Source organism: Ostrinia nubilalis, chromosome 15, assembly GCF_963855985.1.
Source record: "Ostrinia nubilalis chromosome 15, ilOstNubi1.1, whole genome shotgun sequence".
Classification (NCBI taxonomy): Eukaryota; Metazoa; Arthropoda; class Insecta; order Lepidoptera; family Crambidae; genus Ostrinia; species Ostrinia nubilalis.
In genome coordinates, this window is record NC_087102.1 from 8,566,394 (window position 1) to 8,583,804 (window position 17,411).

The window sequence follows — 17,411 nt, forward strand, 5'->3', positions numbered from 1 at the left end:
GTTCGTGTAAGAGAAAGTGATCATCGATGTTAATATTATGTGTTAAAAGTGACACGAGAATGGTTTTATAGCAGTGCTTCCGTAAACAAGGTAAGGGAATCTAAGTGCGTACACTCAATAAACTACCACGGTAACTCTTTCATTTTGATCGAATGGTAATCATTTTTTCTCCAATTAGGTACCTATTGAAGTCATAAACAATGGAGTTCGGGCATCCTCCGCCGCATATGGGCATGCCCGCGCCTGGTATGGGTGGTCCTCCAATGGGGCCACCTATGATGGGTCCGCCCGGTCGCAACAACATGCGCCATAATTTTAGACCTTTCAACTACCAGATGCGTTTCCCTCCTCAGGGTCCGCTGAACATGACTCAAGATGATTTTGATGGTAAACGTTTACGTAAATCAGTAATGCGTAAAACTGTTGACTATAATGCTGCTATAATAAAAGCTTTAGAGTGTCGAGTGTGGCAACGCGATTGGCGCGATAGGCACGCTCTCCAACCCGATGCTATGTATACTCCTGATCTGCTGCCGCCTCCTTCCTACCCTGATAATCCTATAAACGCCGTAACTACGCGATTTGTCAAAACTGCAACCAACAAAATGAGATGTCCAATTTTTGCCGTCGCTTGGACGCCTGAGGGTCGTAGATTAATTACTGGGGCTTCGTCTGGGGAGTTCACTCTATGGAACGGTTTAACATTTAACTTTGAAACTATCCTGCAAGCACATGACTCACCCGTTCGATCAATGGTATGGTCTCACGGTGAAGGTTGGATGGTAACTGGAGATCATTCAGGGTTCATTAAGTATTGGCAAAGCAACATGAACAATGTTAAAATGTACCAGGCTCACAAAGAAGCTGTAAGAGGAATAAGTTTCAGTCCTAGTGATTCCAAAATTGTTACATGTTCTGATGATGGAACTCTGCGTATATTTGATTTCTATAGATGCCAGGAAGAAAGAATTTTAAGAGGACATGGTGCAGATGTCAAATGTGTGCAATGGCATCCGAATAAAGCTCTCATTGTATCTGGCAGTAAAGATAATCAACAGCCTATTAAACTGTGGGATCCAAAATCGGGAACAGCTTTAGCCACTCTTCATGCACACAAATCAACTGTGATGGATTTGAAATGGAATGATAATGGCAACTGGTTAATAACAGCATCCAGAGATCATTTACTTAAATTGTTTGATATTCGTAAGCTTGGGACTGAATTACAAATATTTAGAGGACATAAAAAGGAAGCTTCTAGTGTTGTTTGGCACCCCACACATGAAGGGCTGTTTTGTTCAGGTGGATCAGATGGTGCTATATTGTTTTGGAATGTGGGAACAGACAAAGAAGTAGGCTGTATTGAAGGAGCACACGAATCAATAGTCTGGACTATGGCATGGCATCCACTTGGGCATATATTATGTTCAGGATCCAATGACCACACTTCCAAATTTTGGACTCGTAATAGACCTGGTGATCTGATGAGAGACAAATACAATCTCAACACTTTGCCTCCTGGTGTACAAGATGATCATGATATGGAGGAACCTGCTGTAATCCCTGGAATGGGTCCTGAAGACAATGTTGAAATATTTTCATCTGATACTGACAAAGTCATTCCAGGTCTAGACTTTGATACAACAAATATGCCACTAGAGTTTGAAAAGAAAGTTAAAAAGGTACCATATAGCAAACCCATCCCAAGAAACTTCCAAGCTCAATGGAACCATGGCCCCTCTTCTGATGATGCTGCTACAGATGCTCTTACACAAGCATTAGTAGAATCTGTTCCTGGAGCTATTCCTCTTCATCAGATAACACCATCTGCTATATTTATGTATGGGAAACTAATTCCAGTTGAACCAGGCTCTAAGTTAGAGAAAGCTATTTCAGAGGGTCCCTTAGCTTTAAAAAAATACATTGCTTCTGGAGAAATAGAGGAGCTACATGATGTTATGCCTCATTTAGAGGATGATGCTGATGAAGAAAACTTTCAACCATTCGAATATCCTGATCATGATAATGAAAATGAGCCTACTGATAATGATAATGAAAACAATGACAGGCCTTATGATCAAGAAGAGGATTATTATGATAATGAAATGGATGTAAATGATCAAAATAGTCAGGATGATCAACATTATAACAATGGCCCTCCTGATATGGGTAACATGGGCCCTATGGGTAACAATGGACCACCAATGGGAAATATGATGAGACCACCAATGGGAATGGGAGGTCCCATGGGCCCACCAATGGGACCGCCGATGCGCCCTATGCACATGGGTAATATGCCACCTATGGGTCCGCCGATGGGAAATATGCCTCCACAAATGGGAAATATGCCACCTATGGGTCCACCTATGAATAATATGCCTCACATGAATAATATGCCGCCTCGTCCTCCCTTCAATGATAATGGATATAACAAAGGTCACTTTGATTCAGGGTATGATAATCAGCAGTACCAACAGAACGATGATTATAATGAGGAGGAATCTTATGATCAGAGTTACGATGAGGGCAATAATTATAATGACGGTAACAGTGACAACGGTGATGATGGATATCCTCGTAATCAGAGATGGGATGGAGGCTTTAGGGGAAGAGGTAGAGGGCGCGGACGTGGAATGAACGGTCACAACTCACGAAGCAACTGGAGAGGCAACTCGGGCAACTCTCGTGGGGCCCCGTGGAACAGAAGAGGTGGTAACTCCAACAGAGGCGGTAATACCCGGGGTTTCAGACGAGGTGGTAAACCAATATCTAATTAGCTAAATGCCTTAACATTGTATGCATGCACAGACTTTGATACCAGTTTATGTTTGAAGCAAGACTTATGATGAGTGTTAAGTTGTGGATAAGTGAAAAAGACATTAACCATGTTGGCGTTACAAAACGGTTGTACATAATTATTTTACAGCTTGTATTTTATTTTCGTAATAAGCTGAAAACAATAAATTTGTATTACGTCACAAAACATTTTTTTAGATTTTTGTACAGGTAAAAACTTATTCTATCTTTTCCTGGGAAAATTGGTAAGTTTCTGTCTTATTTGTAAATTCTTTCAAATAGGAATTCTTGATGATATGGTGTTTTTATGATGCCAGGTAATCAATATTTGGAAGGAGTTAGTTGGTGGCATCAAGCCAGCTGTCGTCTCCAGTCATTGGCTGGTGTTGAAGAGTTTCATCGAATGAATTTGCTTTCGGCGCCTTCGACCTGACAACTTCGACTTTATAGTAAGAAAATACTGGTATTTATTGAATTTGTTTTGTCATTAATAAATAAATAAAGAACAACCTCTACAACAATGAAATATAAACTCTATTCGGATAATTCAATATTACTGTACATTGTGGGGTTATTAATAAAGTTGAAAAAAAAAAACAATAAATAAAGAGTCCAAGGTGTATCCTCTCCCTTAGAAATATAATACAGCCAGTGAAATGCAGTGCATGTTTGGTGGCTATAGATTTTTTGTTTATTTACTTTATTATTAAATAGGCACTAGTAGTTTCTATATTTTTTCATTTATTTATTAGGTATTAGGATAAGTAAAAGGAGGCAAAAACTAATCAGGAATCTCCTTTATCCTTATTATTTTAAAATGGTGTTGTTTAAACAAACTATTTACTATTAAACTAGTGGTGGATATTATCATTTTCAAATTAAATATAACTATACTTTTTTGGTTTATAATCACAGTTTCAGTATCTACATCACCTAAATAAAATTAAATGCATGCAGTTTTTATAATTACAGTTGCGACAGTTAGGTAGATAAAAGATATCTTTAGAATATTTTTTAGTGGTTTTCTTATTTTTCAATAGTATGGAATGAAAGGAAGACATCTTTCTAAAATTATTTTTTTTATTTCTTCATACTTCATCATTACATCAAATTCCCCTATTTTCGGCTGAGATTGTATTTTATCTCGGTAACTAGTCTTTGTATCTCGTGGGAGAATCTTAGGAACATGATCGTGATTAACGTTCCAGTTCAATGTTTATTATATCGATTTTGTCACGACAAGGAAAAACATACGTGCCTACGAGCGAAAATATATCGACAAGAATCTATCAGCTATTATGATAAGTCACCGTTGATTGGTAATGCTTACTATTTTCAATTTTCAGTCACAATAAATAATTACTTTTTTTTAAGTTTTTCTAATTAATTTTCAGTAATTTAGGTATTCCATCCGCGCTGGACCTTTTCAGATGTTGAAATCGTTATTTCATACTGAAAATGCTTATTTTGAAACGCCGATAATATACGGTTGTACTTCGATCCTATTGATTTATTATTTCCCTGCACATTAAAAATCCTGCGTCAGTCAGTAGCTTACAATTGGTTTTTATGCAGCTGCTTCTGATACCCTGACTGATGGTAATCATGTCTCCATCCAATAAAGAAACAAATTCTATCTTGTGCACATAGAAAATATTCAACAATGCTATTGGTTATTCTTCTTCCCTATTTACTAATATTTTATGTTTAATAAAAAAAATCTGAGCACAAAAACAATATTTAATTACCTGTGTCTGGTGTGATGTGTTATACCTACAGGAAATGGAATAAACAAATTAACAAAATAATACATATTTTATTATCAAACTGCACTGCACCGGCTTCATACCTCAACCTTTTATTCCTTACATCTTGGATTCAAAAAAGTTTATTTAAGTTAATTATATTTAAATATATCGACGTAAGAAAAGAACTTAACTATGTAGAATAAACATAATATGGAAAATTAAAGGGTTTCATTTAACATGCCCTCACCTTTCAATAAAGACAAATTGAAACATAAAGTGTAGTTTTAATTTTTTGAATTTAATTCGAAACCCTCATTTCACTACTGCTTGCAATTAGTCAACATAATTTTCTTTTGTTACAGATGAACCTATTAGCATGTCTCCTTTGCGCGTCCTCTGTTCTAATGTGCCACGCGAGCCAGCTTAATAATGGTGGAAACAAAAATGCAATTTCTATTACAAACCCTACACTCGAAGCTATAAATGGGACGCCAAATTATAGACTGCTGAATCCTTTTAGAGCTACACCATGGTATCCAGAAAGAGAGATGAAACTAGACAGCTGTGTGAGAAAAGCTCATTGCGAGCAGCTGGATAAGCTGACCTGTTTAGGTGCCAAACTATCTTATGACAAAACCAGCGTACATCTAACTTTTTATGAGACTCAAAATGAAATTCAGATGCAGCTGGAACAGTACAAGGAGTTGATAAATGTGCCAAAATGCTGGGCGGTCATACAGCCTTTACTCTGTGCGACTTTCATGCCAAAATGCGAGGAGATTCTCGGCCAAGACATGGTGTACTTGCCTTCCTACGAGATGTGCAAAATCACCATGGAACCTTGCGCTATACTGTACAATACCTCATATTTTCCGTCCTTTTTGAAATGCAATTCTACACTGTTTCCGTCTCGATGCGATAACGCTGGGAGAGAGATGAAGTTTAATACGACTGGGAAATGTTTGCCACCACTTATACATACCAATAAGCAGTTACATTTTTATGAAGGTATCTATGCGTTTTCATTTTCAAGTTTGATAGCTTATATTTTCTTGTATCAGTATACTAATATGCTGTATTTTTCAGGGATGTCGGGTTGTGGGTTGCCGTGCCGTGATCCTCTGTACACCGAAGACGAGCATCAGCAGATACACCGACTAGTGGCCTGGTGCGCGTGCACTTGCTTGGCCCTCAACTTGCTGACGGTGGCGACCTTCCTTATAGATTGGCGGAGCTCTAACAAATATCCCGCACTTGTTATTTTTTACATCAACGTGTGCTTTGCTGTTGCATCGATGGGGTATGTAGCTAACGTTTCTATGCCTATTACTTTAACTTGTAGTAACTGCTCACCTGGCAGCCGTGACGTCACATCGACGCTTTAGTACGGAACGTGGCGAACGCGCGAGGTGCGCAGTTAACTCGATCGAGTTGCATTTCATAATCTGTATCATCGACATTAGCTAAATCAAAATAGTTATAAATTCAAAATTGCATTCCAGTCTCTTTCGTTTATCAAATTCACCACTGTTTCAAATTGCAAAGCAAGATTAGAACTTTAATATTCCTAACACCATAATAAAACGTAATATTCAATTTAAATACATAACAATAGGTAGGGATTATTATCTTTTTTGAATGTTATGGTCTTTATTTTAGCGAGAGCCGTGAACCATGACTATTATCATAAAGGTCCAATGTCATCAGATTTAGTTGTTAGAATAGGCTAGTTTCCTAAAAAAAATTTTTTTGTCCGTCAATTTTAATATCAAAACATATTGGACACGTATATTTTTAATTGTCAATCAAACAAATAATTACAAAGTTATGGTGCATTGAAGTTCCGCGCGACGTCACAAAGTGCTCCACTTTCAAGCACTCATTGACGTCACGGGCCTCATCTTAAGAACTTTGGCGAGCGTGATCTCTTTAAATTTTCTTTCGATTGAACAAGTGAAAAATACGTGTCAAGTATTTTTTGATAAGTTAACTGACGGACTAATTAAAACTCTTGCTTTTTACCCAGTAAACATCCCTAGTCACCGTCATGGTAATAAATAGTCACCCGTGCGAGCACAGCCTCATGTATTTTTTTTTGTTGCAGATGGCTCGTACAGTTTGGCGTTGGGTCTAGAGACGACATAGTTTGCTCAAAAGATGGGACCAGGCGGCAAGGAGAACCTTCTGCTGAAGAAAATTTGTCGTGTGTTGTTGTTTTTGTATTGGTAAGGATAAAAAATACTCTCTCATTAAAAATGAATTATGTTTTGTGATGATAGACAGATTTATAAATTTTTTTTTTATGTTTCAGGTATACTACTTCATGATGGCAGCTTGTGTGTGGTTTGTTATATTCACATACGCATGGCACATGAGTTTTCGAGCATTAGGTAATTTGTTTTTGACTTATACACGCTCAAAATATTGATCTTATTTTATATTCCACTTCCATCTGATAGTACAGTGAAATAAAAATTTTACGCGCCATATTTACAAGTTATTTTTCATTAAACTTTACTGGCCAATTCAAAACAGTGTAAGATAAGCTTTAAATCTTATGAAAAACATTTTCTCTATACCAGTTAAAGGGTTAATAGGGCATCAAGCCTTTGTTTATCTTGCTAACTTTCTGACTCCTAAAACTTTTTATAACAAGAAGAATAAGTAAAGATTGTTCAGATCCGACACAGATTAGTAGTCTTTTTTAAAGTGATGTAGTCTAACAAATATCTTTTTCCGCAGGCAAAATCCAAGACAGAATAGACAAAAAAGCGGCATACTTCCACCTAGTGGCGTGGTCTCTCCCGCTAATCTTGACGATCGCGACCATGGCCTTCGGCGAGGTGGATGGCAGCAGCGTGACAGGGATATGTTTTGTGGGATACGTCAACCATCCGATGCGGGCTGCTTTGTTATTGGCACCGCTGTCGGTGGTTCTGGTGCTTGGAGGATACTTCTTATTGAGAGGCAAGAGATGTAGTTATTTCATTGTCATGATTTCAGCCACGGGACGTCCACGACTGAGCCTATGTTCTATCCTGAGGCCTATGCAACTTTGAGCTTCTTTATGAGGCTTGTAATAGTCTGTAGTTATTTACAGTAGTTATTAAGAATGCCTACCCATGTAATTTCAGAGTGACGTTTGTCGACGTCTATCTTTTAATTTATAGTAAAGAACTAAATTAAAACATTTTGTACAGTCAGCCAGCGTCACATAGATCGAAGCATGCAGATATTTATCTGATATTCAATCTATACTAATATTATAAATGCGTAATAATAAAGTAACTCTGTCTGTCTGTCTCTCTTTCACGCCTAAACCACTGAACCGATTTTGATGAAATTTGGCAGGGACATAGTTTGAGTCCCGGGAATGGACATAGGATAGTTTTTATCCTGGTTTTTGAAACAGGGACGCGCGCGATAAAGTTCTTCTGTGACAGACAAAATTCCACGCGGGCGAAGCCGCGGGCGGAAAGCTAGTATTTCACATAAATGTAACCAGTAGCATATTGTTTGAGGCACCCAAAGTAGTCAATATAATGTTAGCAACACTGTTCTCAATTTTATATGAGCTTCGATGATCGTGGTTATAGAATTTCAACAAGCGCAAGGGATTGGGTTCAGGAGACGCTCTTATTTGAATGAGTAAACATTTATTAATATTATTTCCGCAGGTATGTTCTCCTTGATAGCGGTGCGCGTTTCCAGTAAGGACGTGATATCGCCCCGCGCCGCCAACAAGATCCGCCAGACCATCACGCGCTGCTCCATAACGGCCACCTTGGTCGCCGTGTTCATCTGCGTCACCTTCGCCTGCCATATCTACGAGTTCAGGAATGCTGACCTTTGGAAAGATTCGTTTAAGAAGAATATTATGTAAGTTTTATTGCATAAGTAATCGGATTCAGAAAAAAAAAATGTATTTGTCAGCAATGAAATAGTTGAGTTGACGAAAAAGTGACGTCATAACTTATCTTTGTATGAGAGAATCGTGTTTTGACTGCTCATGAACGTGGATATTAACTATGGCTGATCTTGCGCTGCCCGCGTCAAGGCGAACTTCAGCAGGCCGTCTACGTCCACTGAGTGGGAGATTGCCATTCGAGAAGTTTACTATGTTAATTATGTTGCAATGCATGTTAATTGACTGATCACTAGCTTGATCCTAACTGGTTGGGTTTTTATTGGAGGTCAAGCTGTAGATCCTGGCTACACAGGAGTTGCAGCGGTGGGAATAGTCCCGTTATCTTAATTGACTAGTGGTGTCAACTAGCCTGTTTCCTGCAGATGTTAGATGGAAGCGCTGTCTATTGTCTAATGAGAACTGCCATAAGCTTTAGAAACATGTTCATTACATTGTCAAACTTGTCTTTTCCTACAGATGTCGTCTAGAAGCCCTAAAGGACAGCAGTAAGGAGTGCTTGGGCGACGTGCGTCCTTCAGTGTCAGTGCTACAACTACGGCTGCTGTGCTGCTTCGCGGCCGGCGCGCTCATGGCCACCTGGACCTGGACGCCCGCCGCCGCCGCCGCCTGGCGCCGCTACCTGGCCCGGTCAGTGCTAGGACTCGGGAACTAGACTAGCTCCAGCACTATAGGACAGCAGGAGTGCTTGGGCGACGTGCGTCCTTCAGTGTCGGTGCTGCAGCTGCGGCTGATGTGCTGCTTCGCGGCCGGCGCGCTCATGGCCACCTGGACCTGGACGCCCGCCGCCGCCGCCGCCTGGCGCCGCTACCTGGCCCGGTCAGTGCTAGGACTCGGGAACTAGACTAGCTCCAGCACTATAGGACAGCAGGAGTGCTTGGGCGACGTGCGTCCTTCAGTGTCGGTGCTGCAGCTGCGGCTGATGTGCTGCTTCGCGGCCGGCGCGCTCATGGCCACCTGGACCTGGACGCCCGCCGCCGCCGCCGCCTGGCGCCGCTACCTGGCCCGGTCAGTGCTAGGACTCGGGAACTAGACTAGCTCCAGCACTATAGGACAGCAGGAGTGCTTGGGCGACGTGCGTCCTTCAGTGTCGGTGCTGCAGCTGCGGCTGATGTGCTGCTTCGCGGCCGGCGCGCTCATGGCCACCTGGACCTGGACGCCCGCCGCCGCCGCCGCCTGGCGCCGCTACCTGGCCCGGTCAGTGCTAGCACTCGGGAACTAGACTAGCTCCAGCACTATAGGACAGCAGGAGTGCTTGGGCGACTTGCGGTCGATCAACTTTCCCCTTGGGTAAACTTGGCTTCAACTTGACCACTAGCTCCACTTGCTATGACTGACTTGGGAACTCCAGACATCTTTCCCCAGCGACGAACTTTGCCTCAACTTGGCTTTACTGGTTGCGTCGCCCCCGGTCAGTTCTAAGACTCCCTCGGGAATTAGACTAGCTCTCAGCACTATAGGACAGCAGCAGGGAGTGCCTGGGCGACTTGCGGCCGATCAACTTTCCCCTTGGGAAAACTTGGCTTCAACTTTGTCACATTGGTTGCCTTGCCCGGTCAGTGCTTGGACTGACTTGGGAACTCCAGACATCTTTACCCCAGGAACAAACTAGGCCTCAACTTGGCTTTACTGGTTGCCTCGCTCCTGATCAGTGCTAGCTAGGACTCGTGTATAAACTCGGCTAGCTTTTCCCCTAGGACAAACTTGGTCTTCACTGGTCTTCATTGATGGTCCTCCTTTCTTCTGATTCAAAATTAGCTTTCAGTTCGGTTTTTATTGGCAGTCAAGTAAAAGTATACATGAGTCGGAGGGCTGGGGAACGAGAGGAGTGAATAATCAACCTTATTGTAAACTCGGACAAGCTGTATAAAAATTGACACACCTAAAATAATTTATATTTTTTTAGCAACTAAAAATTTCATTTACAGCCAATTGAAGTTGTCTTCTTCCAGGCGTCTAACCGTCCTCTTATTTGACTCAGGAAGTTTGGGTGCTCAGTGGAGGCGGAGGTGACGCGGCGCGCGCGCAAACACGAGCTCATCGCGCGCGCCTACCGTCGTCGCGGCGAGTTCGCGGCGCGAGGGCGGCTGTCCATATCGCTGGGAGGCAGTCGGCAAGACCCCGTCGGGCTGTGTCTGGACCATACCTCGCCTATTGACTACCCGGACGACGCCAAGCATGAGAGGTGACTGTTCAGTTTAGTTATCTTTGTAGGTAGACTGAATAGTTTTAACGGGGGATGAAAACGCACGAGTCAATCGCCCGCGCATCGCCGCTGCGGAGAGTTCGCGGCGCGCGGACGACTGTCCATATCGCTGGGAGGCAGCCGGCAAGACCCCGTCGGGCTGTGTCTGGACCACACCTCGCCTATCGACTACCCGGACGACGCCAAGCATGAGAGGTGACTGTTTGGATTAGTTATCTTTGTAGGTAGATTGTGCGAATAGTTTCATTGGGGGAAGAAAACGCACGAGTCAATCGCCCGCGTATTGCCGCCGCGGAGAGTTCGCGGCGCGAGGGTGGCTGTCCATATCGTTAGGAGGCAGTCGGCAAGACCCCGTCGGGCTCTGTCTGGACCACACCTCGCCTATCGACTACCCGGACGACGCCAAGCATGAGAGGTGACTGTTTAGATTAGTCTTTGTAGATAGACTGAGCGAGTCGTTAATTGAGCGCGCCTACCGTCGTCGCGGAGAGTTCGCGGCGCGCGGACGACTGTCCATATCGCTGGGAGGCAGCCGGCAAGACCCGGTCGGGCTGTGTCTGGACCACACCTCGCCTATTGACTACCCGGACGACGCCAAGCATGAGAGGTGACTGTTCAGTTTAGTTATCTTTGGAGGTAGACTGTGCGAATAGTTTCACTGGGGGAAGAAAACGCACGAGTCAATCGCCCGCGCATCGCCGCTGCGGAGAGTTCGCGGCGAGAGGTCGACTGTCCATATCACTGGGAGGCAGCCGGCAAGACCCCGTCGGGCTGTGTCTGGACCACACCTCGCCTATCGACTACCCGGACGACGCCAAGCATGAGAGGTGACTGTTCAGTTTAGTTATCTTTGGAGGTAGACTGTGAATAGTTTTAACGGGGGAAGAAAACGCACGAGTCAATCGCCCGCGTATTGCCGCCGCGGAGAGTTCGCGGCGCGCGGACGACTGTCCATATCGCTGGGAGGCAGCCGGCAAGACCCCGTCGGGCTGTGTCTGGACCACACCTCGCCTATTGACTACCCGGACGACGCCAAGCATGAGAGGTGACTGTTCAGTTTAGTTATCTTTGTAGGTAGACTGAATAGTTTTAACGGGGGATGAAAACGCACGAGTCAATCGCCCGCGCATCGCCGCTGCGGAGAGTTCGCGGCGCGAGGGCGACTGTCCATATCGCTGGGAGGCAGCCGGCAAGACCCGGTCGGGCTGTGTCTGGACCACACCTCGCCTATCGACTACCCGGACGACGCCAAGCATGAGAGGTGACTGTTTAGATTAGTTATCTTTATAGGTAGATTGTGCGAATAGTTTCATTGGGGGAAGAAAACGCACGAGTCAATCGCCCGCGCATCGCCGCTGCGGAGAGTTCGCGGCGCGAGGACGACTGTCCATATCGCTGGGAGGCAGCCGGCAAGACCCCGTCGGGCTGTGTCTGGACCACACCTCGCCTATTGACTACCCGGACGACGCCAAGCATGAGAGGTGACTGTTCAGTTTAGTTATCTTTGTAGGTAGACTGTGAATAGTTTTAACGGGGGAAGAAAACGCACGAGTCAATCGCCCGCGTATTGCCGCCGCGGAGAGTTCGCGGCGCTCGGACGACTGTCCATATCGCTGGGAGGCAGCCGGCAAGACCCCGTCGGGCTCTGTCTGGACCACACCTCGCCTATCGACTACCCGGACGACGCCAAGCATGAGAGGTGACTGTTTAGATTAGTTATCTTTGTAGGTAGACTGAATAGTTTTAACGGGGGAAGAAAACGCACGAGTCAATCGCCCGCGCATCGCCGCCGCGGAGAGTTCGCGGCGCGCGGACGACTGTCCATATCGTTGGGAGGCAGCCGGCAAGACCTCGTCGGGCTGTGTCTGGACCACACCTCGCCTATTGACTACCCGGACGACGCCAAGCATGAGAGGTGACGTTTAGTTTAGTTGGTAGATAGAGTCGTTTTAATGGGGAAAGAAAACGCACGAGTACATCGCGCGCGCTTACTGCCGCAATGAGGGCTATCGTTTTAGCGCTCACCAGTTTGCGCCACTGTAGAGTAAGGTCCTGTCACTTGCTAGTAGCGAAGACAGTGGCACCATCTGGTGAGTGCTAAAGTGGTAGGAGGACTATCGCATTTGCACTCATCAAGATGGCGCCACTGTAGAGTAAGGTCCTGTCAATCGCCAGGGGTGCCAACTGTTAAGTATAAAAACGATAGCCCTCATTGTCTTCCCAGTCAGCCTTTCTGGGCAAATGTAATGATTAAAGTAATTAATTTTTAGAAGAAAAGACAGACATATACTGGATTTAAGCGGTTTCTTGTGGTGATTCGCAATGAACTCCAGTAAATTTCGGCTATCCCATAATAACAGTGGTTGGTTGTGATGTGAAACAGTTTGTGTTTCCGCAGCGCGGAGCTGTCGTCGTCGTGGGCGGCCAACCTGCCGCGCTTCGTGCGCCGCCGCGACGCGCTCGTGCTGCCGGCGCACCACCACTCGCTGAGCTCCACGCCCGACCGCCGCAACTCACAGGATTCGCAGATCAGCATCAGCCTGCGCCACGTCTCCGTCGAGTCCCGACGCAACTCCCTCGACAGCCAACTTTCAGTAAAAATCGCGGAAATGAAAACAAAAGTCGGCCGCCGCCGCACCAAACACACTAAAGCCAAGCGCAAGGCCCGCGCCGCCAGCGCTCGCAAAGAGAGCACCCCCTCCATCGAGAGCCAGATCAGCCGCTACTGGCTCCAGGCCGTCGCGGCCAACAACGATCCGTCCCGGGAGGAGGTAAAGTTCAGTTTTGATTGATTCTAAATACGAACGTGTATTATTTTCGGTTTCAATTGCTACTCTATCGCAGCTCCTTACAAATATCAGCGCGATACCGACGATGCTGAATCGAATGATTGCATATCATTGAACTGAATAGAACGTGCGCGTGCGCAAATCGAATCGAGTCGTTTACCTTTAATACTATTTATTTTAATTTAGCGTGTAGGTTTACCAGTTCAAATTAGTATGTCCAAAGGTATTTATCCATGTGATAAGTTTTTATTGTCAGAATACAATTTGACACGTGCGAGTGTTGTTAACAACTTTGTTTGTTGTTGTATATCATTTTTAGGAACAAAAGACTGATCAGAATCTCTTGGAACTGTATTATCTCCCGTCGCGATGTTTAAAGATCCATGACAATCTCAAAGTTTTGTGATATTATGTGTAACCTCAATCATAATTTTAATTGTGCCATAAAGTTGTTGTGTGGTATGATAACTGACAGAAATAAATCAGATTCGACTGATATTTTCGTAGCTACTAAGATGTAATTTTGCTATAAGATTTTAGATATAATTATCTATACATAATGGCAAGCTATTTTGATTGTTTTACGGATTAGCTAACTGTTGTTATATTATGATTGCATTGAAAAGATAGTGCATAAACTGTATTTGTTAAATCAATGATTAGTTCCACTCTTGTGAGTGGAGATACTTTGATGTTAGCAAGCTGTCTCGTACAAAAATGAGACGTGACATCATTTATGTTGTTAAAACAAAATGTACAAGATAGGTTGTGATGCAATTGAATTACATATACTTATTGTGAGTAGGTTGTTACGAGGCTATTGTGATGATGAAATACATATTTTTAATAAGTAGTGGACACTTTTTTGCAATGTATTGTTGAACGATATATAGTAGCAGACTGTTTGTTATAAATCTGTAAATGATATTATCGATCAATGCAAAAGACTTACTGCATTTTATAAATTAACTATTGTAAGTTTGCTAGCTTTAAAAATCGGCGTTTTTTACGAATATTTTGTTTTATTACATACCAATAATCTACTTAACTTTATACATAATAAATTCTGATTTGGTATACATTTTCGTTTTTTTTAATTCCTTTAGGTTTATAATAACCAATAGGTTTTTCGAAACTTTTGTTACAAATTCAGGTTTCTCAAGTCTACCATTCTGGGTACGATTCCCGAGTAGGGAGCGGAGTGCAATTTTAATAGCGCTAAGTTGTGGTGGTGGTTGTTGGGGGGAAGTTTTAAGAGAAACCATTTTGTAGATTGTCAGTTTGGTTTATTTGTTAGGGATCAAGATAGAAAAAAAAAATTCTGATCATCTCATTTTATGAACATAAAATGAGGCAGAAGTGTAAGAACGGATGCCGATATTTCGCCACAATGAATTGAAAGTCTTCATTATTCATCGTGGGAATTGAACAATTTAACAAGCACATAAAGTAATAATACCTACTTAACATGTAACTATCGAAATATCGATCAGTGTTTTTGGTCAGTGTTCAAAGAAAAATACAATATTTTTTTAATGTAATTTAATGAGAACAAAGGCAAGCAAATTATGTCACAGAAACACTATTTTATGGTGAATGTCATGTACATTATTATCAACAGTATTTAACACTAATAATGTAAATATTATTTAAAATAAACTTAGAAGCTTATTTTAGGTACAAGTTTTCCTATGACTATTGGACGTTACCTTTGCCTTTGATTACCTGCCTAATTATCACATTACAAGCAGAGATACATAATGTAGAGATGCAAAATCATCGGTTTATTACAATACACACGACCAAATACTGCAACGCCATTTATTCGAGTTGTCAAGTGAAAATAGGCCAACTTGACCTTGAAAGAAGACTATCTTCTATTCCAGTCACAATAGTAACGACTGACAGACGAAAGTCCTCCTCCGACCTAGTTTTTGGTACCTCGCGAAATCATAGTACATGCATTTATGTATATCTCATAGGTTCAGTTTTCGTTAGGTCAGAAACCAGGGGATAGTATGAACTTGATTGCGCGAAAGTCGGAAGATTAAAAGACATGCAACAATTCAAAATCTTCCGAGCTCTCATATAACAGTGGGCCGGCATTTAACATACAAGTGGCGTTATCAAACTTGGTCTTAATTCTTAACACATACGCACGAATAGTCCCAATTTTAACAATTTGATATTTGTAAAAGATTTCTATTGGTGAGTAGTTAATTTATAAATTATGCACAAAGATACAATTATACTTTAATGCTTACGTCAGTAGCGACTAACTATTCTTTCTACGAATATCAAATTGAAAATAAAGTAGTAAGTTGTTCATAGCTTCGCCGCAGCGTAAACTAACCTGCCAACTACAAGGAAATTTTAATATGCACACATAAATCAACATTTTTTGCTAAGGAAGTAAATGCAAGATACAGTTAATTATTAAAGTAATATTTTTTACTAAATCTAACAATTACTTGGGTTACTTCCAAAGCAACAAAAATTAATTATAGTTTTTCGTTTACTTTGAAACATTTCCTAGTAGAGAGCAAGTTTTTACACTCGATACCGATAGGTATTGCGTACTCTACGTGTGATGATGGTATAATAGCTGACAATACTGCGGTAATCTATTGTCCAATCACAGATGATTTCAGTGGCAAGACATGATAGGCATATAAATAACTAATAAACAGAAGTAATCAACATACTTTGAAGATCTGTTTTATTTAAAATTCCAATATAGATTTTGTAAAATTTATTGTTGATTGAGTTTAACATGTAAATAAAACTATCTTCAAAGTAAGTTATTAATAAATAGATCACAATCTTAATCAAAGTTTATCATGATTTTGTAATATCAATAAAATGAAATACTTAAAAATGCTGACCAGCATGCAAAGTAACAGGGAATATCAAAACAAACCAATAGGAAAACAATGTTACAAAAGAAATAAAACTATAAAATAATAACACTTATCTAAGTAATCTACAAGGAATGTAGTTTTGGCTCACTGTACTTAATCTTAAAACTAAAAATAAAAATTGCACAAGGTAATAGGAAACTTAATTTCTTTGGCCCTAAAGTAAAGGAAATCACAAAACGAAAATTCTTTTCACAAGCATTAAAAATAGAATGCAATGAGATAACAATCACCGTAACTTAAGAAAATTATTATGTGCAATATTATGCTAAGTAGAGACGGTTTCACATCACTTACGCTAATGTGCACGCAGATTATAATTAAGTATATCTATAGGCTACATCGTCCCGGACGACATGCAACAATTAATGTCTATCTAAGTAGCCACAATTAATCTATAAGACATATCACACAGTCACAGCAGTCTTTAAGTTGCCCTAGCTTTGCGTATATTTTTCTTCTCGGCCTCGGTGAATCCAAGGATATTTTCAATTGCGTTCAGATGTCCTTGATGGTTTTCTGGGTCAGTGAGGAAGTAATAAATTGCAGATTTGAGGAACTGCAAAGTCACCTCAGGGTCTACATTGGTTCTGCTGCCTTTCTGCGATTCCACGATACGACGATACATGGCCTAGAAAAGACAAGGAACAGTAAATCCGCTTGAACTGATGTAGCACGCATGCACGTTATCTACTAAAAAGTAAAAAAAAAATACAGCTAAAATATGAAAAAAGTAAGTAAAATTTAGTTTACTTTTCGCCTGCTACAAAAGTAAACTACTCTCAGACATGGTTATGTACAGTCAACAGCACATCAGAACACAAGTTTTTGTCACAAAATAGCTCCTTTTACAATGTCATAAGATGCCACAGTGTTTAGTTTGATGTGCTGTCGTTTGTTCAATGATTTATAACCACGTTTTCTCAAACCAAAAAACTTCCCTTACCAAAATCAATTTCAGAAATTGCAGATCTTTAACTACACTCATGCTACAAAATATAATTCTAAATAATTAGCTTCTAATTATGT

At 41.8% G+C, this 17,411-nt stretch overlaps 3 protein-coding genes across 6 annotated transcripts in view; 2 read left to right on the forward strand and 1 right to left on the reverse strand.

Annotated features, from left to right (window-relative positions):
* LOC135078656 (protein smoothened) lies at positions 1–14,543 on the forward strand. The gene is made up of 18 exons (XM_063973183.1): positions 1–90; positions 4,907–5,552; positions 5,631–5,844; positions 6,649–6,769; positions 6,856–6,934; positions 7,287–7,511; positions 8,222–8,423; positions 8,929–9,099; positions 10,451–10,654; positions 10,724–10,870; positions 11,103–11,282; positions 11,344–11,502; positions 11,562–11,720; positions 11,790–11,936; positions 11,998–12,156; positions 12,216–12,374; positions 12,417–12,590; positions 13,059–14,543. The coding sequence occupies exons 2-18, from the start codon at positions 4,907–4,909 to the stop codon at positions 13,465–13,467; spliced, it is 3,555 nt and encodes a 1,184-aa protein (XP_063829253.1). The 5' UTR covers positions 1–90; the 3' UTR covers positions 13,468–14,543.
* LOC135078916 (pre-mRNA 3' end processing protein WDR33) lies at positions 2–2,983 on the forward strand. Its single transcript, XM_063973497.1, has 2 exons — positions 2–90; positions 179–2,983. The coding sequence occupies exon 2, from the start codon at positions 201–203 to the stop codon at positions 2,775–2,777; it is 2,577 nt and encodes an 858-aa protein (XP_063829567.1). The 5' UTR covers positions 2–90; positions 179–200; the 3' UTR covers positions 2,778–2,983.
* A 185-nt stretch (positions 14,544–14,728) lies between the features above and the next one.
* The window catches only part of LOC135078921 (protein quick-to-court-like), a 41,010-nt gene continuing 38,327 nt past the window's right edge, over positions 14,729–17,411 (reverse strand). For all 4 annotated transcript variants that reach the window (XM_063973518.1, XM_063973520.1, XM_063973517.1 and 1 more), the window contains one exon: positions 14,729–17,013. In XM_063973518.1, the coding sequence (XP_063829588.1) occupies positions 16,810–17,013 (204 nt within the window). In that variant the 3' untranslated portion in view covers positions 14,729–16,809. The remainder of the gene's footprint in view (positions 17,014–17,411) is intronic.

Excerpts from the sequence above, each read along its gene's own strand:
- LOC135078656 (XM_063973183.1), top strand. The coding sequence starts at position 4,907 with ATGAACCTATTAGCATGTCTCCTTTGCGCGTCCTCTGTTCTAATGTGC. Across the intron at positions 11,283-11,343 it reads GACGACGCCAAGCATGAGAG|AAAACGCACGAGTCAATCGC; the intron begins GTGACTGTTCAG and ends CACTGGGGGAAG. Across the intron at positions 11,937-11,997 it reads GACGACGCCAAGCATGAGAG|AAAACGCACGAGTCAATCGC; the intron begins GTGACTGTTTAG and ends CATTGGGGGAAG.
- LOC135078916 (XM_063973497.1), top strand. The coding sequence starts at position 201 with ATGGAGTTCGGGCATCCTCCGCCGCATATGGGCATGCCCGCGCCTGGT.